Source organism: Thyridium curvatum, assembly GCF_004353045.1.
Source record: "Thyridium curvatum strain D216 chromosome Unknown NODE_18_length_519074_cov_76.432364, whole genome shotgun sequence".
In the NCBI taxonomy this organism is placed as follows: domain Eukaryota; kingdom Fungi; phylum Ascomycota; class Sordariomycetes; order Thyridiales; family Thyridiaceae; genus Thyridium; species Thyridium curvatum.
The window spans coordinates 3,511-23,713 of NW_022156773.1; the positions used below are offsets into that span (position 1 = coordinate 3,511).

A 20,203-nucleotide genomic window follows, 5' to 3' on the forward strand; every position below is an offset into this window, starting at 1 on the left:
ATTAGCACAACAGATTTTACACATATCAAACACTGGCATCATTTTGGTGGGCATGTGCCACTAAAGTGCAAGTCCTGACCCTTAGGGTATAGTAGCACTAAGCAGAATCTAGTACTAATGCAGTGCCAGCTGCTAGCACAATAGATTTTACATACACTAAACACTAGCACCATTTTGGTAGGTATATGCCACCAAAGTACAAGTCCTGACCCTTAGGTTTTAGATGGTTTAGATAGAAGCCAAGAGCATATAGTAGTGTCTAGTTGGCTAGATCTAAAGTTAGAGGCTGCTGGTATGGTGCTTGAGCAGACATCTTGCCAAACCATACTCTAGATGAGATAAGAGAGAAGAGAGAAGAAAGGCTTAGTATTATGTGTTTGCTCTGCTCCCTATTGCTTTTCCTACGCCTTGCGGTAACCACTGTTAGGTTCGTGACATCTCCCCCATCCTATCGGATTGAACACGCTCTTTGCCAGAGGAAAGAAGTGTTGATCTTTCTGGTGGCATAGAATCAATTGTTTCACCCGTCGAGAGGACCCGCAATCCTTGTTTGAAAAGCCCCTGTGGCGGTCGCTCCCAGTTCAAGACCTTTCCACCCTTACTCAATACATCCTGCCGCCTCTCATACCACCAATCATCTACTATTAACGAGCGTGGCTGCCCATGCTCATCCATAGTGAAGATTGTCGTTGGCGGGAGCTTAGGTCTGACAGGCCAGTCGATAGCGTCTGGCAATACCCCGGTTCGCGTTTTGGAGAGATACACTCCTCTTTGTTCTCGCCATTCTTTTAACACAAGCCGATAAGAAGCAATCGGGTGGTCTAGCTGAACTTCGGGGTGCTTGATCCACTCCGACTCAATGTCATCAAGGTTCTGTTCTTCATAGGGCTTTTCGCGTAAACTCCTGTCACGAGTGATGATCTCGTATAGAGTAAAAATGACGCCCTTGACGTCATTACGCTCCTCCTCGTAGCTCTCCCCTTCATTAGGCGAAGGACAGTTAATGCGGGCCGCATAGTTGAAATCAAATATCATGATTGAATCTGTTGATTCATCAACAAGGAGATTTCGTGGGGCGATATCTTGATGGGCGATGCCGTAACGGAGGTTCAAGTCGTCCACAACACTAATGAGGTCCTGTAACCATTGCAGCTTGAATTCGCGCGGTGGACTATCCTCCAAATTGCCGCTAGGTATGTAGAGGTTTGTGAATCCGACGACACGGTCCTCCAGTTCGTCGATGACAATGCGGTCAAACGGAACGATGTTTGGATGTCGCGGCAGACGCATCCAGAGATTCATTTCCTTCCACGAACTTTGTGCGTACTGGTACAGGAAATAGTATTTGAAGACGACCTGCTAGGTAATATTAGCTGATTTGTGTCCCGTCCCATTTGCTTGAGAAGGTTGGCCAGCTTCACCTTCTTGGCTGACTCTCTGTCAGATAAAGGATAAGATACAAGATCGACATCGGGTCCGAGACGGTCAAGTTCTTCTAGCTCGTCTCGGTGCACTGTTTGGATGCCTTCCGGAACCACAATATCGTGAAGGAAGGGATAATGGACGCAATATGTTGGGTCATTGTCGGCATCACTATACGCACAGATAATTTCGCCGGTGTGCGATACATAAATCCTGTGGATGCCAAGAGGGAGAGAGCTGGCATGACGTCGGAAGTGTCTGATAGCGAGGCTGTCATCATCCTGCTCCCCGTCCATCGTCACAGAGACAACCCGTCTCTGGTCCCAATCGACGACATGCCAAGTGCTGGGCCCGCCGATTGGGATATCGCCACTCAAGCAAAAGTATTTGAAGTCGTCAGAAATCATAGCACCGCAGTTGATTACGATGGTTGAGGCGGTCAAAGTGGGATCGCAACATAGGAGCAGCTCTGAAGATAACTGAGGTGAATTGTAGATTTGGCGAGACTTTTTGTGTGGCTGTGCGTTGGATACCCCGCATGCAGCTACGCGCGCGCGCCAAGTGGCTAAGCCAACTTCCCACGGTAGTGGCGCCAAACCAGGCAGCCCTGCCTAAAGAGTGGCCAACAGCACCAAGCCCAACCAAGACGGTAGTCGTATATTGACCCTTCCTGAAATAGATCTTAATCTATTGGTTGATATTTGTTATACATGAAACTATAAGCGCTGGATGGGTTGACGCCTCTGCCGTTGGCCCGAGCCAAGAATTCATGCACGGGCTCACAATGACCAGACGGTTGGATGAGAGGTTTCAGATGTTGGTTTGAAAGATCTGTTTGAGCACTAATCTAGGGGCAGGACGTTGCGAGCTTTGCGGCACTTGCTTCACTCCTATTTGCGTCCCAGTCCTTCTTCACCAACCAAGTGCCACCACTGTCGAACCAGCTTCAGACTAACCAACACAGCCGGCCCTGAGAGCTGACCAACGTCGTTCACAGAGCCAACCGAGAAAAGCCTTGTAATAGAGCTACTTTGTCGACCAACATAATTTCGGACCCGAGCAGTATTTAATAGCGACCATCTGTCATATCATTCTGGTTGTCAGCGGTGGACAAAGAAACACACGTCATTAGATATCATTGATGAAATAAACTTCTAAGCTACAACATTTGCCATGGTCATTTCGTCCATCAATTCATTGATATTGATCTAGCAAGAAACAGTCTGTTCACATCAAGACAGTCTCAACTGTGGTAAGTATCAAGTCGCTGTCATTCACACTCAGGACTAACAATCACATCTGTATGAGCAGACTCTTGTAACCAAATCACGTTCCACATACCATGGCTAATCAAACGCAATGGATTCAATCCAATCAGATTGATTGGGCTGCGAGGCGCTCCGCGGTATACAGAACGCAGACTTGTTACTGTGGATGGTATTTCTTCTATGGGATTTGTGGGCATTGCACGCATCGTCATTCACTGAAGTGTGGTTCTAAACGCACAGCTTCGGGGCAGAGTGGCTTCTGTAAGATCGCCGCACCGCAGTACAATGTTGCCTTGTATAGGGTTAATGGTTATTGCAACCAGTGTCTTGGAGCTCAATGATCTCAGTCATCTGTAGAATCAGAGATGTATATATTAATTCCACTTAGGCTGTCAGTTCGAGATGCTCCTTTTACGTTGGGCCCGAAGCACAGCTAACCCCTTCAAGGCAATCAAGTTCTAAGTGCCCTGTGTGTCTCCTTATTTCCCCTTGTGGGGGGTGTGTGTCGCGGATCTGACACAAGTGGGGTTAGTACAGACCATTGGGCTCTACAAAGCATAAGACTTTACATCTCATTAGACTCTTGTAGCATACATCGAGTGGGGAAGGCGTTGAACCATAAGGAACCAGCACACAGCTGGTTAGTTGTCATAGCTGGTTAGGGGTGTCAGTAACTATTGCAGACTCTAAGACCTTTTGAGAACCAACGACAGTAGCTAACTGCAGAGTCTAAGGCATACTGGGGCCAACACAGATCAGTTCGGTTTTCAACCTCTTGCCGACTGCGGGGTGCAAGACATAGTGAGGAGCCAGGCAGATCACATCATGCCGATCACCGGCTGATTGTGAGGTTCTCATAGCGATACTTATATCTATCCCTGACCGGTATCGCTTCCTCACGTCCAGAAAATAACACAGTCGCGGAGAATCCGTCGGCGTTTTGCGAACAGGAGCATAGGCCACAAAATATGGATGTAAACTCGGATCATCTCGGTCAGGAACTTTGTTCCGAACCCCAGGCTGGCGAGGGGGAGAAACCTAGGGATAGCCATCCGCTAAGGGGCCCATCTGCGCAAGTGTAAGTCACCGAGAAGTACCCCTACTGGGCGCACTAATAGCGAGGGGTCTCAAGCTGACGTTATCACCAAATCAGCCCAAGGCCACCGAAGCTGAGTGTGGTTCTGGAGTGTGACAAGGCCGCGATTCCACAAGATGGACGCCTTTCTATAAAGCTTTGTGTTATCTACGACGCCAGCCCGGACAGTTCGCCGATTATCATCCATACCTCGGATTTTATTTGTGGGTGCCAACTCTACTACCGACCATACGGGACCAATAAATGGGAGCCCTGGACGAGCGACTCGGAGGGATGTATGTTCGACCTGGGCGATCAAATAGTCAATGTGAGCCAGCACAAAGAGCTTTCAAGTCTCCAGCCAGGAGACACGTGGAGAATGGCATACGGTATGTGCAGCGACGGAGGATGGTTGCCTGAGGACTTAGCACCCGGTGATAAACTTCAATACAAGTTTACCGGCATAGAGGTGGGCTGGTGGGACTGGGGAAGCAAGGAAGATCATGCCAAGACCATGATCAAGATTCATTGTTTTGGGAAGATAATCGAGCCAGAAGATAACGGCGGGCGCCCGAAGCTTGTTGTGCCTGCGTCAAATGTTATCGAGTTTCATATTATCTAATAAGTAGACAGGAGACTATTCGACTCTTGCCCATCACACCAGCATCAATACAAGACAAGAAAGCAATCCAAGCCAGCCTCGCTCTTTGCGAGTGAATCTCATTGACCGCCCAGTAGAGGCTCCTGCTCGCCTGGACTAAGGGTTTCGTCCACTCTTCGTGCCCTCCTGGATCCCTTAGTGGCCAGGCACAGCAGCACGAACTGCACGAAGGCAAACACGATATTGTCCACGGCCGCCCACCCCATGAATCGATACCAGTCAAGTAAAAAGTGGAGGTTAATCCGGTCAAATTCTATTGAGACGGGAAAATAGATCCGGACCAACCAGGACAGGGCGACGGCGAAGAAAATAAAGGCCTGAACAGCGAGGCCCACGATGCTTAGAGCACCCCCGTGGGCCATGTGCCGCATCTGGGCGAACAGCGCACAAAGGCCCAGAATTGTGACGATGGGGCCGATCATCATGATGTGCAAGCCGCCGAAGATCCAGCCGAAATCACCCCGATCCATCGCTAGATCGCCGGTAATGATCTGCAAGATGACCGGCACCAAGGAGACGAGGAGGAACAGAGCATAGAGTGCAATCACACCAGCTCTGCTCCTAGATAAATAATAGAGGCACGCGGCAAACCTTGAATAGGTGCGCTGTCAGAGAAAACGGGCCCAAGACGAAAGAAAATGAAAACGCACAGCAGCAAAAACATTAGCCAGACAACAGCGAATTGGACCAGATTGAGCCAGTCGCCCAGGCTGCGTGGCTCGTCGATGAAATTGCCGGGTTGGTTAGATTCGACAATGTAGATGAGCCCGAACATGAACTGTTCGGTTGCTGACACGAGATTGAAGAGAGCATAGTAGTGCGAGACGCCTGTACTGTCTTTGCTTGTGAAGATGCGTTGAAGCTGCGGTGTGAAGGACAGAACGCTTAAGATAGAGAGAACACTAGTCGCACGCAGACGAGACTGGGTGATTAGTCAACGGCATAAACAAACACTAAACTGGGCATTACTTACATCCTGACCCAGTAGGGCAACCAGTTTCCAAACATGATGGCCAGCAAGCCTTATGTAGTGCACGGTGAGGAGGAATCACCTTAGGTAGGAGAGTAAGTTGCTTAGAAAGTGCCACCATCTGTGTATTTATATCACACCACCTGAGAAGAGCCCGTGCTCTAGGTTAGTGGATCCCACCCTGTACCCCCAACCCATGCCAAGAGCAGCTGGTGCTGGGAAGGTAGTTACTGGGCTGGAGTTCTTGACCACGCTGCTTCCTGGCGCCAGTAACGTAAGGCAATCAATCCCCGGGCACGTCAGCTCAATAGGTGAACACAACGCATAGGGCAAAAGTGAATGAATCACCATCTTCTTCATATTCACTTAATTCTGTCATCAATTCAAGAATCGAACGGCTATTACGCCCTACAGACAACGAAGTGCGCCTTGTCTGAAGGGTAAACCCCATTTGCGCTCGTCATCTGTGCCTCTTCACATCCGTTTATCATGTGGTCGGGTTTTATCGCCAGGTACCCGGTAGTGAGACTGGTAGGAACCCACAGCTGCCAACACCTGGCGACAGCGGATAGAACCTGTGTGGGTTGTCGGAAGGTGGAGTCGAATCGTTCCGGGAGGGAGGGGACGTATGCCCACTGACGCTGCCAGCCCAGTTCATCCAACACGGAATGGTCACCAATCTGCATTCTAAGCCCCTAAGGAATGGCGAGTTACATCTGGTCTCCTTCCCTCTTGCTGATTTTTGCGTGCGTATGTCCCTCCTCATCCACACGTCTAGACGGCCCGGGTGATATGTGCTGACTTGAAAGTGGGTTGACACATACTGGCTGGGCATCACTTCCCTGTCTTTGATACCTACAATCTGTCCAAGGTCGTAGCACCGGCTGATGTCGAAACACATCAAAGACATCTCCACACCATAGTAGCTTGGCACTTACAGATGCCTGATGAAGTCAAAATACAATTCATTCACGGTCATGAGTAGCATATTACACTGACATGACCGAAGAAATCCGAGAATAGTCGGCATTCCAGACTGACCTATCCATACAGGGGCTAATATCATCTTCGGTCGATGCCATCCAAGTGCAATTTCACATCGCGGGCTGCTTTTCTTCCCATCTCTAGGGCTCCGTCAATATATCCAACCCAACCACTTGCCCAGTCCGAATTTACCAGTTGCAATCCTTCTGAAACTTTTGTGTTCCGCATGATCTCGCCGAGCCCATTGGATAGCTGCTTGGGGCCGTAGGATCCCCAGGCGCCTTTGGAAAACTCATCGCGCGCCCAGTCATGCCATACCAGATGGGTGGTCTCCATATGGACCGAGTTAGGGGTGACGTCATTGGTCACTGCCTCAATATATGCCTTGGGGTTATCTTTGATATGATGCTTTGCAATGAGCTTGTCGGATACGGCAAATGAAACAAGGTGAGTTCCTCCTTGCGCTGACGGGGATTCCGTAAAAGCGGCACACACGGAATGGTGGCCGTCGCTGACGCCGAACCAAGGGTCAACCGGCGAAGACGAATGAAGGTGGACTTTGCCACCAAAGTTCGCGTGCTTGGCAGTGACGAATGCGGAAGGCAAGGGAGGGGAGAACTCAACGTCAGGTAGACAGTGAAGGGGAATCGTGCAGATCACCTCTTTGCCGGAGAAAGATCTGCCATCTTTGCTCGTTACGACCATGCCTTCCCGCGTGCTGGAAATGGATTTGACAATACAGTTGAACTGCGAGTCGCCCGTGAACTCAGAGTATATCGCAGACGCAAGCCGGCTGGTACCATCTTTTAATTTGTACTTGCCACAGATCTCCATGAAAATGTTGAATTCGTATCCCGAAAGAGAGTAGAGTCGCAGAAGGTTTAGAAACGACGACTGTGCTGGAGCAGAACATGTGTTCATAGACAGCCATGAGAGGACAAAGTCTCGATCTGCTTGGCTGATGTCGAGCTGGTCAACGCGTTCCTGAAGGCTGATATCCCAGGCTCCCCACACCTCTCGATTCTCCAAGGGCAGCCAAGGCTGGGGGAACACCGTCTCGCCACCGTCACCATCAATATCCATAAGTTTATGTATGAGCGGCAGCAGGCGTTCGTCGGTCTTCTCTGGCCTTTCCCTAATGGTGCCATCTTTGGCGTCGTTCAGGTACGACACGTCTGCTTCCTTGGACATGCACGTGCTCATCTTGACATTGTCGACGAGGCCATAACGCGTAACCTCGGCCCAGACGTGTGGTTGTAGCCAATGGATCCACGTTCCCCCCATCTCATAGTTGTGTCCATCAACGTGGGTAGTGTACGTGCGCCCACCGATGCGATCGCGTGCTTCTAACAGTAGCACCCGCTTGCCAGCGATCGATAAGTCTCGGGCGGCAGCCAGGCCCGTGAAGCCACACCCGATGATAATCACATCGTAGGAGGCTTCTGTATGAGCACTGGATGATTTCACTGCTTCGGTTTGACAGCCAGTGGTGACCTGATCTCTTGCGACATCGTAACGGTACCCGTCTTTGGTGGTAGAGAGGTGCGACGGCGATGACATAGCTGGGACTGTTTAGATACGGTGTCTACAAATAAGTTGTACTGGGAGTAACTTCGATAATTCGCAAAAGGTGCTCGATCTTTTTATGTCAGAGAGCTGCTCCCGAGTTTAGTCCGAGTCCTGCTGCCGCTCATCGTTCCTGAATTCCGGCTAGCGGCGGGGGAGACACGCCAAGGTATTCCGATATCTATCGTGCTGATGCACTGTACATTTCCGGAACTCACCCATTCCGTTGAATCGGTCTGTAACCCACTCTACTGCCGTAATCCTGGTCTATCTATCGTGCTGATGCACTGTACATTTCCGGAACTCACCCATTCCGTTGAATCGGTCTGTAACCCACTCTACTGCCGTAATCCTGGTCAGGTGCCATCCTTCAGCAGGTTCGGGACCTGCCGGGCGACGCTGAAAGCCAAACACGGCGTCATCTCTGCCACCGCGCTCGCATTGACACCGGGCGTGTTGCAGACTTTGACACCTCGACGGTCACATCGTCAACGTTGTCGAGTCCTGCCCCCTGTTTACCAATGACCTGGAGCTGCGGAGCCGCTTCGAGAGCGGTATCGGTGATGTAATAGTCCTTGATGAGGATGGCAGTGGCGTTGGATCGCCAGTTCTCGCCTTCGGGGTCCCATATAGGACGCAGCCGAATAGGGACTGAGCATATTTAATTGCCTCTGTATGGAAGTCGTTTAGTATATAGAGCTTTCTGCGCTGGGTCGGGGCAGAGCTGTCTCGGTCGCCGTGTTGGCCAGAGAGATATGGGGCCATATCAGTGGCTTTCCTGCTGAAGGGTTGTTAGTGCGAGGGCGTTGGCCAAAAGCTGCCAGGGAGTCTCGGTTATGGGAAAGGAGTCGTGCATTTTAACACCAGGGCACCCCGTCAAGGCCGTGATACCGCATGCAGCTCATCGATAGAGCGAGGCAATAGATTCGATTCTGCCGATGGACATGTAGGTCGGTCAAGAGTTTGGATCCGTTGGGACATGCAGTCAGTGGGGCATCGTCGGACGTTGGGCGAAGCACCGAAACCATGAACAACCCTTTATGGGTTCCCTTTTCGGGTCAGTGGCCGGTGTTGTTGTGTTTGCTACAGACCTGACGGATTAAAATTTAACCATTATTAGGCATCTTCCCCATTCGCGGAATGAATAGAATAGCTCTTCAATTAGCAGCACACCAAGTTGATAGTTTTGAATGTTAACCATCAAAATGATCCCTACAATCCCTACGAACGCGTACGCAAAGTAAGTCCAGATAACTCACTGCTTACTCGGTAGACAATCTTGAAGGGTGTATGCTAACACAAAAGACATTTGCTGGACTGCGCAGCTCTTTGGTATCAGGCTTATTACAAATACGGGCGTGGTGCAACTTGCGCAAAACGCCGGATTTGATGCACTTTTCATCGAGCTCATGCACTCATCACTCTCCACAGAAGAGGCCAACCAGCTCTGCATGGCAGCGCTTTCGACCAGGATCACCCCCTTCGTTCGCGTGCCGTGTTAATGTGGCTACGGCTTTATTTCAAAGGGTGCTTGACGGCGGCGCCATGGGAGTGGTTTTTCCACATATTCACAGTCCAGGTACGAATAACTCCATACTACATGTCACGGAGAAATCTTTCCGTCCTTTTAGTCCGTCCAAGCTAATCGAGTAACATGATAGTGGCCGCCGAGGCGGCTGTCAACATTGCAAAGTACCCACCCCGGGGTGCCGGTCCATGACAGGACAATTGCCCGTCTTCAGACTCCAGCCGACGCAAACGGCAAATATCATTACAAAGACGAACGCGTATGCATCCTCCATAATTCTGATGGTCGAGACAAAGGACAGCAATAGTAATATCAACGAGATCGCTTCGGTGGCTCACGTCGAAGTGTTGCTCATTGGCTCGAACGACCTCAATCGAGCTTGGGGTTGCTGGCCAGTTCCAGATCGAAATTTTCCGTGCTGCCCTTGACTCAGTCAGCACTGCTTGTAAGAAGCATGGCAGGGCCTTTGGCTTGGCTGGCATTTACGACGCGCCCGAACTCCAGGACTGGGCGCTCAACAAACTTGGGGCACAATTCATTCTGGCACAGCAGGACTCGGGTCTGATTGCCGGGGCGGGTAAGAAATGTGTCAAGGCAATAACATCAGTTTTCAAGCAATGATTCATCGATACATTCAGAAGTATCCCTTCCGCTGAAATTACATGTACGGTATCAGCATATCTTTGGGGTAGACTGGAGAGGTTGCAGTGCCACCGGTACCCGGAAGCCGTCCGATTGACTCAGGGGAGTAAGATAATCTGGAATCCGACTCTTCCAAGACGCGGGAATACTAGAAGCGGTACAGATATCATCTGTGCAGCTTCCGTATACACTTTTTCCACGCATAGCTTATATGAAGAAAATGATCGCTTGAGCTAGATGTCGGAGGTAGTCAGGCCCTATCATCGTGACGTGTGATGTGACTTCTCTCATGTCATCATCTTCAATTTTGCGTTGAGGCAATATACCGCGATCTGCCACGACGCGTTGTAAAAGCTGCACCGTCTGTCGGTAGTCCAACATGCGAGGAAACTGGCGTCCCACAATCTCGAGCTTCTGGGAAGCCAGGTCGAGTAGATTGTCCAGATCAGTGGAGCGTGTTTGGTTCAGCTGAAATTCCATCATTTGCATGCAGGCATAGAGCCATACCCGATAGTCGCGGACTGCGAGGCCAAAGCCTTGCTTGATCGAAGCCTGGCCTGCTTCGTCTTCTTGTGCAGCTCGACCTGCGCCTTCTTCAAGATGATAGACAGCACAGACCTTTTCGTCATTGGAGAGCCACCTCGTCGTGTGCGGATAGTAAGGCAGCACGAAGAGCGCAACCACGCCGACAACTACGGTAAAAAGTCCTTCTAAGATGAAGAGCCACCTCCACGCCTCAAGGTTGGTAGTGCCGTCCATGCCTTTCAAGATGCTGGCGCTCACTAGACCTGCGAAAGCATGTGCTGTAACAAGCCCCGACATCAGCAGCGCAATCTGCAGTCCAAGTTCCCGCTTGCGATACCTGTGATAAAAGTATGTCAGCCAACGACTGCGCACGCAGAGGCATATTTTCAGAAAGCTGGTCACTGACCAGCATGTTAGGAAGTAGATCGTGGCTGGAAAAAAGGCCCCTCAGTTGCGCCCAGTAAAATCCGCACCTCAAAAGACCCGACCCATGTTTGTGTTGCCCCCGTGCAGGCCGATACTAGAGCCCACAGAATCATTGTAGTAGGCTATATATGTGCGTCAGAGGCCGTTGGAGACTTGATATACGGCGGTGAGGTTCGGGATATCTACCAGCAAGATGGAAGGCCGGGTCCGAGCAATAAGCAGAGCCTCAGGAATCTGGCTGACTAGTTTGGAAACGATCAATGATACAGCCGGAAACCTTTTCAGATGAGTAAGCATATCCATATATGGCACGCTGAGAATAGAGATACCCGTTTGCCAGAGGGATCCATGGATTCCTAGATCTTTCTGGATGCCGTACAGCCTTGCTTGGGTCACGGAGGTCCTGTTCATGTAGTTCATGATGTAGATGATAACAAGCATGGACATGATGTGCTATGGCATCATGATCAGTGTGATTGTTCCCCCACAGTTCAATATGCAGGCTTACGAGGTCGATCTTTCTCAGGAGTTTTGTCTCGATCTCATCTCGGTACTCAGAAGTCCAGGATCCGTATACCGCCCCAAGCTCGCCCCATATCAGTTGTTCGGCTCTGGGAACGTTCATTACGTTTGAAACGTCCTGCTCAACCTCATCACATTGAACCTTCTCGGGGTTGCTCATTTTTGCAACGTGCGTGTGTAATATAATGAGAATGAAAAAAGAGGTTGTGTCGGAAAGCAACCCAGCCAGAACAAGTCCATTCGCCATGGCAGGCCAGGAGAATTTCACTTTTTGTAGAAGTCATGCGAGGTCACTGCCCCGGCACATCCCCGGCTTCGATGTTGGGGTAGAAGGCTAGAGCACGACCTACAAACATCCTTGGAACTATCTGCCCCGCAAGCTTGCCTGGGGTTTATTGCAGTCGCTTGTCCCATTCTGGTCGGGGGCAGTGGTCGTGTCCCACACGGCACTATCGGACGCGAGGCCGAGGTGACGGAGATGGTAGTCCTCGGCGACCTGTCCGAAGGGAAAGCTGAAGACCTTCACATGCCCATTCCGTAAATTTCACACTATTATTTCCAGCTTGATTCAAGATGTTTTACGCTAGCCCCGAATGACAAGTCCCTAATACCCCCGGACTACCCAAGTAGGACCACCTTGAGCCCTATATGGTTACATCATTGTGGCCCTACAAAGCTGTAGCTTCTTAATGCTTGGTGTAGTGCCGAGATGGGAGATCCGGGGAGATGCTGGTGAGGTCAGTGAGACCGGCTAGGTCTAGGCGTGAATTTCAGCGCGGCCCAATCTTCCCAATACAATGGCCCTTGGCCCGTTGTCAATTGTCTGAAACATAACGAGTAACTGTGCGAGCAAGCAGAATGTTGATAGATCCCCAACACTCATGGTGGATGCAAACAGCTACGCTCCAGGACAAAATATGCATTCCGTCTCCATTATACGTTCCTACAGAATTGCCATAGATGTCAGAGCGAAGGCCAGATTCTGTTTTACATCTCCATTCTCCAGTATCTCCTACCTTGTCTTCCTCACACTTTAATGTTGACTGTTTTTCGGAAGGTGTCTCTAACACGTATACTGAGGGACGTTTTCGGTTGCTGTGGCTATAAGAGAAGCATGAATTCATTCTTTCCCGGGTTTAAAAGATTTCTAGGGTTTTCCAAAAGAAAAAAGGATAATGTTCCGTTAGTATTGAGGCTGGAATGTCTGGCTCTGATTTCAAGTGTCAAGCATCATCTCATAGAGCCATTCACAGTTCAGTTCTGGCTTTAATAGCTCTGTTAGTCATGCTGGCGCCTGTTTCAGAGTGTGGCTTGCTTGGTGGGTGTTTGAGAGCTGCATCATGGGGATGCGAGCCCCAGATCCGGGATATGCAAGTAAGGTAAAGAGTCCAGGTTATTTGCTAGGTAAGTGGTGCTGCTTCTGGGCCCGCCTTTGGAGTTAGCCCAACGAGCTGGAAAGATCTGCTAATTAAGACACCTTCACCCAGAATCTCACCTGAGCCCACCTTGTTACTCTCTCCGAACAATCACCCTGCCCAAGAATGAGGGATCGGGACAGTCCAGCTGAGCTCACCAGACCAAACCTTCCATCATCTCATCCAGGTCCCACTTAATAACACTCCTTAATGTTTTCACACCGATGTTTAGCCTAAACTTTTCGATGCGACCCCTCCCGCGATACGGCTGTGGGGATTACATGTGCCGTTCCATCTTCTTATAATAACCAGAAAACGACTTTAAATTACGCTCTTTTTCCCGGTTGTTTTGCTAGCGCTCTCCCACATAAATCTGCAGCCGCAGGGGCCATTTCCTTAACAGCCTGTTTAGAATCCTCTCGCTAAGCACCAAAAGAACCCTGTACACTAACATTGCAAGGTACATGGCTGTTAGTGCACAACCCAGTATGCCGAAGAAGGCTCTGAGCGCAGCGAAGGGCCTCTGAGGCCGAGACCCTGGAGCCCGAGAGGAACGAGGGCGGAACGGGTCCCATTTTACGAACGCGAGCCCTGCGAGCAGTGAGGGCTACTACAACCCCATTCCCTAAAGCCTGCGTTGCAGGCAGTCCCCTAGTCAGAATTTATTGGATGTTGGAGAGACCCTCCACAGGTTTAGGCGAAACCAATCAAGGTGTCTGCCCCTTGAAGAAACTAGATAAACATCCCACAGGAGCATGATTTGCCTATTGAACCCAGAAACCCGGGTCTTGGCAGGCAGCCTAAAATGCGGAGTCGCCAGAACGCGACCGAGCCAGATGTGCCAGATCAGCTCAGGCTTGGGAAGATCTGCGTGCTCGTATCGCGCCTGTGCCAAATGCTCCGGGGCAAAGCCGAACGTCAGCAGCTTCCCTCCCTTCCTCCATACCTGCACATGGCAAGAGGCCGGGGGGGTTAAAACTGCCGCATGCCGTTTGGTGGAAAAAAGGACCGCCAAGAGGTTGTATTCACGCTTTGCAATCATCCATCAATCCGCGGTTGGCACCAGCCGATAACCTGGAGCGGCAGGGTTACTCCAAAACGGGGGCGGCTGCCCAGGTTGGAGAAGAGGGTTACACTCTGATATAGGGGATGGTAAGCCTATCTCCCACTATACTGTAACCAGATGGGGAGTTGCTCTCACGCGCCCATGTTGATATAAGGTCGCGATTACCGGCTATGTGTAGCGCTGCACCATTCTCGCTGGCCTATGCTATTCCCTCCCGCCTCCTAGCTGTCTCTCGGAGCACAATCCTGCACTTGATTCTCACATCCCATACTCTTGACGATGGCGCGGTCACGGTCGACATGGCTTTTACAGAAGGTGGTGCGGAATGAGGCCATGGCAAATGACCCCCCCGAGATTTACGGATGGAGAGTTTATATGCTCGCTTGCTCGGTAAGGCTCAGCTTCGACTTGGCGCTTTCTTCATGCTGACAGTGCACTTCCTCTCCATTGCTGTAGGCTTGTTTTGGTGCCATGTGCTTTGGTTGGGACTCGTCCGTAATTGGCGGTGTCATTGTGCTCCCGTAAGTTGAACTCCTCTTAGCTCATCCGCGACAAGCGATCTGATCATTATACTGGACTCCAGTCCTTTCGTCGAAGACTACAAGCTCGGAGATCCGAAAAGTGTGGCTTCGCAAAACCTATCTGCCAACATCGTGTCTGTGCTGCAAGCTGGTTGCTTTGCTGGTGCCCTACTCGCATCCCATCTCACCGATAGATTTGGTAGGAAATGGTGTCTAATTGGTATCGCCTGGGTGATATTGGTAGGTGTTGCCATGCAAGCCGCGAGCTCTGGCCACCTGGCACCGATGTATGTAGGACGCTTCATCGCGGGCCTCGGAGTTGGAGCGGCCTCTACTATCAACCCCATCTATGTCTCCGAAAATGCCCCTCGAGCGATCCGAGGGCTGCTCACGGGTCTGTACCAGCTCTTCATCGTCACCGGCGGTATGATCGCCTTCTGGATCAACTACGCTGTCAAGGTCCATTTCAATGGTCCGACGATGTATATCTTCCCATTGGCCATCCAGGCTCTTCCGGCATTCCTGCTTTTCGCATGCATGCTTATGTGCAACGAATCTCCCCGGTGGCTTGCACGACAAGATCGCTGGGAAGAGGCGAAGGCTGTGTTGAGCCGCCTACGGAATCTCCAGCCGACACACCCATATCTCGAAGAAGAGTTTCAGGAGATTGCTGACCAGCTGGAATACGAGAGACAACTCATTGGCGACGCGACGTTCTGGAACCTTCAGAAAGAGATGTGGACCATCAAGGGTAACCGAAATCGTGCCCTCATTAGCATTATCCTTATGATCTGCCAGCAGATGACGGGTAAGTCCATACTTGATGCCGGACAACTTCACGGCCGCAGTCTAACACTTGCTAGGTACGAATGCTATCAATACCTACGCCCCGACTATCTTCAGCAACCTGGGCATCGGCGGCATTCAGAATTCGCTCTTCAGCACAGGGATCTACGGCATTGTCAAGGTCACATCATGCATCTGTTTCCTACTCTTCATGGCCGACTCTCTCGGACGTCGCCGCTCTCTCCTTTGGACCTCAATCGCCCAGGGCCTAGCTATGTTTTATATTGGTCTCTACGTGAGAATTGCACCTCCCAAAGAGGGTGACCCTGTGCCACCGGCGGGCTATGTTGCCCTCATCTGCATCTTCCTTTTTGCTGCGTAAGTTCTTCAATGTGGTCTAGGAACATCAGAGGCATACTGATGTTCTGAATCAAGGTTCTTCCAATTTGGATGGGGCCCAGCCTGCTGGATTTATGCTAGTGAGATCCCCGCCGCTAGGCTTCGTTCTCTCAACGTTTCCTTAGCTGCTGCAACACAATGGCTCTTCAACTTCGTGGTTGCGCGCTCGGTGCCTGTGATGCTAGTCACAGTTGGTGGAAAGACAGGCTACGGGTAGGTCACGGCCATCCCTATTCTGTGATTGTGCAGTGCTAACCTTGCAGTGTAGAACATATCTTATCTTCGGAAGCTTCTGTTTCTCCATGTTCTTCTTTGTCTGGTTCTTTGTACCTGAGACAAAGGGTAAGCCCACCCCGGAGTATTAACTTCGTTCTTGGTTCGAGACACTGCTAAAACATCATCAGGCATCTCTCTTGAACACATGGATGAGCTCTTTGGGGTGACCGATGCAGACAAGCAAGCTGTTCTCGTGGCCGGGACCAGCAAGCAAGGCGATGTGCGAGAGGTGAAGGAAGAGAATAAATGGGCTTGATCCAGAAGCCTCGGTCGTTGGAAGCGGGTCACTATCATCTGAGTGACATTGCTCTGGTCGCTTCCTAATCTTCAGTGTTAGACAAAGGTTGAGGCTGTAAGATGAGATTGCCGACGCGAGGGCCAGCACCTCCAGTATTCCTATACTCCAATTGGGATAATAGGAAACATATAAAGATACGGAATTTGGTTTTGTAGTGATCTCGTGGGAGCACTGCTTCTTACCAGCCCGAGAGCATGCATAAAGAGATTGCAGGTTCTTCTAATCGCTGAGTTGAGAAAGGAGCTCTTGGAATAGTTCTCCTTGCATGGTAGGTTGATAATCTGGTCAGCTGGCTAGGAAGAGCAGCACTCCTTGTGGGTCAGATTGGGTCAGATTGGATAGAATTGAGACCCAATCTCTTGCTCATGGCTGAATAAGTTCGAACGAACTTACACGACCTGTCTCCTTTTGTTCAACCATCGTCACTTACAACAGTGATCGTGTATCAATGTCCAGACCCCAACCCTCTGTACCGAGAGGTACATGAATATCAAGCCTCCTGCCAAGGTCAATGTAGTTAATCAAGATCTCCAGATGTCTACACCAGATAGTTCTCAATGTACCAAGTCTTGAAGCTTACCTTCAACCCTGGTCTTGCCAGGTCCCTATGATGATGCTTCATGGCGCAGGATACAATACTCGTCTGGTCGTGGCCCCCCAGCGCTCGGACAATCTTCATTCCACTTTGGTCATGATTCCAGTCACGAGTATGGTGTGTGCCGGCCAAGCTATGTGTTTTCCACGATTTTCCCGAAAGGGCATAGTTCGTTGCATCGCTATCGCGCACCACATGTGATGTGGTTCATAAAATCCACGGCGGCTGCGGAATGTCCGATGCTCCGAGGCCCAGAGGTACCTACAAAGTGCGCCTCGAGGGCTCGACACGGAGCCATCCCTGATCAGCCTTAGCTAGTAGCCACGCACTGAAAGCACCACACAACGCTGCCGTGCCACATTTGTACCAGGGCGGGCAGGGCCAAGGCCAAGGCTAATAATGTTCCAGAGGCACATGACTAGCCTCAAACCACTCAATCGCTCACTCAGCGGCGAAGTCGCCATCCCGATGAAATGACCACACCTTCACGGCTTCACAGTGCTCGGAATCCGTACGCCTGTCAGGCACGCGCCCGCACACCGACTCCTCGGCGGGGTCCAAGGAAGAACTCATGGAGAACGCCTCGCCTAATAACGGGAGGTCTTTGAATCGGCATTATTGCGACCACCCTGACTGTGGCAAGAGTTTCCGCAGGGCCGAGCACTTGACGCGTCACAAACTCAATCGTACATACGCGCTCTGTCCACAACCATGCATGCTACGCGATTGGCTGACCAAGGATTTCAGACACGAATGCCACCATTCAATGTCCGCAATGCGAACGTCTCTTCTATCGGAGGGATCTCCTGCAGAGACACCTCACCCTGAAGCACGGCAAAGGTCCTAGGCCGGGCCGCGTGGCTGACCGTGAGGGCCTGCCGCCGATGGACGGCTCTTCACCAACCCCGCAAGAAGGCCATCAACCCCAGAACTCTCTCGCCTCCCGGCACATTTACCCCGGAGCTGAAGATGTGACCCAGTTCCCACCGACGACAATGCCGATCAACAGCTCTGTGAATGGCACGGGCGCTGTCGATGACGTCGTACCTCTACCTATCACTGGCGACCTCTTCCCTTTTCCATCACCGAGCGTCGACCTCGCCCCCGACTGGGGCTGGCTTCAGCAGTATCCTCTCCCGGTTCTGCCCGTGCACACTGATCCATCGGGGCCTATGGCATCAACAAATGAGATGCCTGGTTTTGTGAGTAGTCTCGAGCAAATACGACCAACCAGAGTCACTTGGAGCCAATCTTAGCTGACCTGTTCCAGCCGACTCTGAATGATGACTGGATGAACCCCAGTTCCACCCAAGACCTGTATATAAGCCAAGAAGTCTATGACTTTCTCACCGCGCTTGCGCCGGTTAGTTACGAGTCATAACCGTGCAGTATGGGTACCGATTAGCTGACACAAGGCCCACAGGTCGTCGAGGCGAACCATCCACTCGCTACTCAAGACATTCATACGATACTGAACAACGCTTTTGTGTTCATAATGGACTCGCTGCCCATCTTTCACCAGCCAACGTTCAGTTTTGATCTTGTCCCGAGAGAGCTGTGTGCTTCTGTATTCTGTGTCGGGCTGCTCATTGCCCAGGAGCCAGCCTTGTGGCAGTTGGGATGCTCCTTAATGGCCCACGTACGATCAGAACTGCTTCGAGTAAGCCATTGCTCTGTACATACAGGTCTTAAAAGCTTCATCTGACTCTGCTTCAACAGTACGTCGACAAGAACACAATATATTTGGCGGATCTGCCAATTCTTCAAGCAATGTAATTTAAAGCCGCCTTCCCCTCGTCCCTTCGCACCCAGCTAATTTTGCCAGGCTTTTGGTAGAGCTCTCTGGAATGTACCTTGCCGACCGTGTATCGATGGAATTGAGTGACATATTCCACGGCACCATTGTCACTTTGTCCCGCCGCCTTGGGTTGTTTGAGTTGGCCTATAGCAGCGCACGCACAAGCGCGGATTCTGTCGACAAAAACGAGTGGCAGAAGCGTATTGATCATGAGAGTGCAAAGAGGTAAGAACAGAATGGGGGGAGGTCTTTTGAATGAGACTGGCTCTCAATGCTCACTACTGCAGGTTGGCATATTTTGTCTTTGCTCTCGACGTAGAACATGCGTTATTCTTCGGGCATGAACGAAGCATGTAAGTTCTCCGTTGCATTCCTTTTCTCTGCTGTGGTTGCGGTCACTTACCGAATGACAGCCTTTCCATTTACTCCATGAAACTCGAGCTTCCATCCGAGGAAGGGGACTGGCAAGTTCCGAGCCATGGTGCCTACATCAAGCAAGACGGCACAACGTATCGGGCGAAGTACCATCTCGTTTGCCATAACCTTTTATCTATGCCGGAGTCTACGAATATACCACCGAATCTCACGCAGTTCTCCAACTTGATGATTCTTCTGGGTCTGGCATCTGTTGTGTTAGACTTGCTCCAACGTCGGCAAGACCCATTCTTCGATACCAAGCAAGCCTTAGCACGCTTAGGCGCCGTCCTGCCGGCCATCCATGCCCGGCTCATGGCGGGACCGGATGGGATGATGAAGATACATGGAAGGACCGTATATCACTTCACTGCAATATCATTATTCACACCTTTGGACGATCTCGAACGGGCCGCGAATGATGGCTTCTCAAGAACAGGTCGGACACCTAAGCAACACACTAGATCCGCAATCATTCGCCTCCTCACCAAGCACAAAGTAGGACCAGAGCCGGCCCGTCACGCTGTGCATCTTTTGCGTTTGTTCTTGACACCGGTAGCTGGTGCTGAGATCACTGCCAGCCAAAGTGCTGGCACCTTTGTGGTTGGGCCCGCCACATTTCCGGCCTCATACTCGCGATATGAGCCGTCGGCCTTGTACTTCGGCGTCCTGACGCTTTGGGCATATATCATTAGCCGCACCAGCGACGGTGAGGACATTGACAGCCCTATGGATGACCATTCATACATCTCGGAAGGGAACCTCCAATCCCCACAGACGGGAAGTACAGCATCCATAACACAGGCTCCCATCGCATCGGTATTACACGGCATGGAGGCAGCTATCACCAACGGCAACAATCAGGCATGCAGGAGCCATTGGCGGATCATCGTGCAGCATGCATCGACTATACTGTCTATGAGGCGGAATAGCAATGCTCAAGAGTATAGTCAGGTTTTGAGGTCACTTAATGATAATCTTGGTTTCTAGCTAGACAAACAGGTGGGCAGGCAGGCAGGCAGGCAGCGTACATTGTCTCAATAAGA

At 51.0% G+C, this 20,203-nt stretch overlaps 6 protein-coding genes across 6 annotated transcripts; 2 read left to right on the plus strand and 4 right to left on the minus strand.

Annotated features, from left to right (window-relative positions):
- Positions 1-423: 423 nt before the first annotated feature.
- Positions 424-1,829, minus strand: E0L32_003882 (uncharacterized protein; the record flags this gene model as incomplete). Its single annotated transcript, XM_031138230.1, has 2 exons — positions 424-1,359; positions 1,422-1,829. The coding sequence occupies 2 exons, from the start codon at positions 1,827-1,829 to the stop codon at positions 424-426; spliced, it is 1,344 nt and encodes a 447-aa protein (XP_030997944.1).
- Positions 1,830-4,485: 2,656 nt separating this feature from the next.
- Positions 4,486-5,434, minus strand: E0L32_003883 (uncharacterized protein; the record flags this gene model as incomplete). Its single annotated transcript, XM_031138231.1, has 4 exons — positions 4,486-4,987; positions 5,077-5,288; positions 5,339-5,348; positions 5,400-5,434. The coding sequence occupies 4 exons, from the start codon at positions 5,432-5,434 to the stop codon at positions 4,486-4,488; spliced, it is 759 nt and encodes a 252-aa protein (XP_030997945.1).
- A 1,024-nt stretch (positions 5,435-6,458) lies between these two features.
- On the minus strand, positions 6,459-7,940 carry E0L32_003884 (uncharacterized protein; the record flags this gene model as incomplete). The annotated part of the gene is made up of 1 exon (XM_031138232.1): positions 6,459-7,940. The coding sequence occupies one exon, from the start codon at positions 7,938-7,940 to the stop codon at positions 6,459-6,461; it is 1,482 nt and encodes a 493-aa protein (XP_030997946.1).
- A 2,383-nt stretch (positions 7,941-10,323) lies between these two features.
- On the minus strand, positions 10,324-11,749 carry E0L32_003885 (uncharacterized protein; the record flags this gene model as incomplete). The annotated part of the gene is made up of 3 exons (XM_031138233.1): positions 10,324-10,978; positions 11,447-11,520; positions 11,576-11,749. The coding sequence occupies 3 exons, from the start codon at positions 11,747-11,749 to the stop codon at positions 10,324-10,326; spliced, it is 903 nt and encodes a 300-aa protein (XP_030997947.1).
- Positions 11,750-14,349: 2,600 nt separating this feature from the next.
- On the plus strand, positions 14,350-16,308 carry E0L32_003886 (uncharacterized protein; the record flags this gene model as incomplete). The annotated part of the gene is made up of 7 exons (XM_031138234.1): positions 14,350-14,460; positions 14,527-14,591; positions 14,654-15,399; positions 15,455-15,755; positions 15,813-15,989; positions 16,045-16,118; positions 16,181-16,308. The coding sequence occupies 7 exons, from the start codon at positions 14,350-14,352 to the stop codon at positions 16,306-16,308; spliced, it is 1,602 nt and encodes a 533-aa protein (XP_030997948.1).
- A 1,632-nt stretch (positions 16,309-17,940) lies between these two features.
- E0L32_003887 (uncharacterized protein) lies at positions 17,941-20,147 on the plus strand (the record flags this gene model as incomplete). Its single annotated transcript, XM_031138235.1, has 7 exons — positions 17,941-18,147; positions 18,216-18,308; positions 18,369-18,605; positions 18,665-18,717; positions 18,771-18,968; positions 19,031-19,096; positions 19,157-20,147. The coding sequence occupies 7 exons, from the start codon at positions 17,941-17,943 to the stop codon at positions 20,145-20,147; spliced, it is 1,845 nt and encodes a 614-aa protein (XP_030997949.1).
- Between the last annotated feature and the right edge of the window lie 56 nt (positions 20,148-20,203).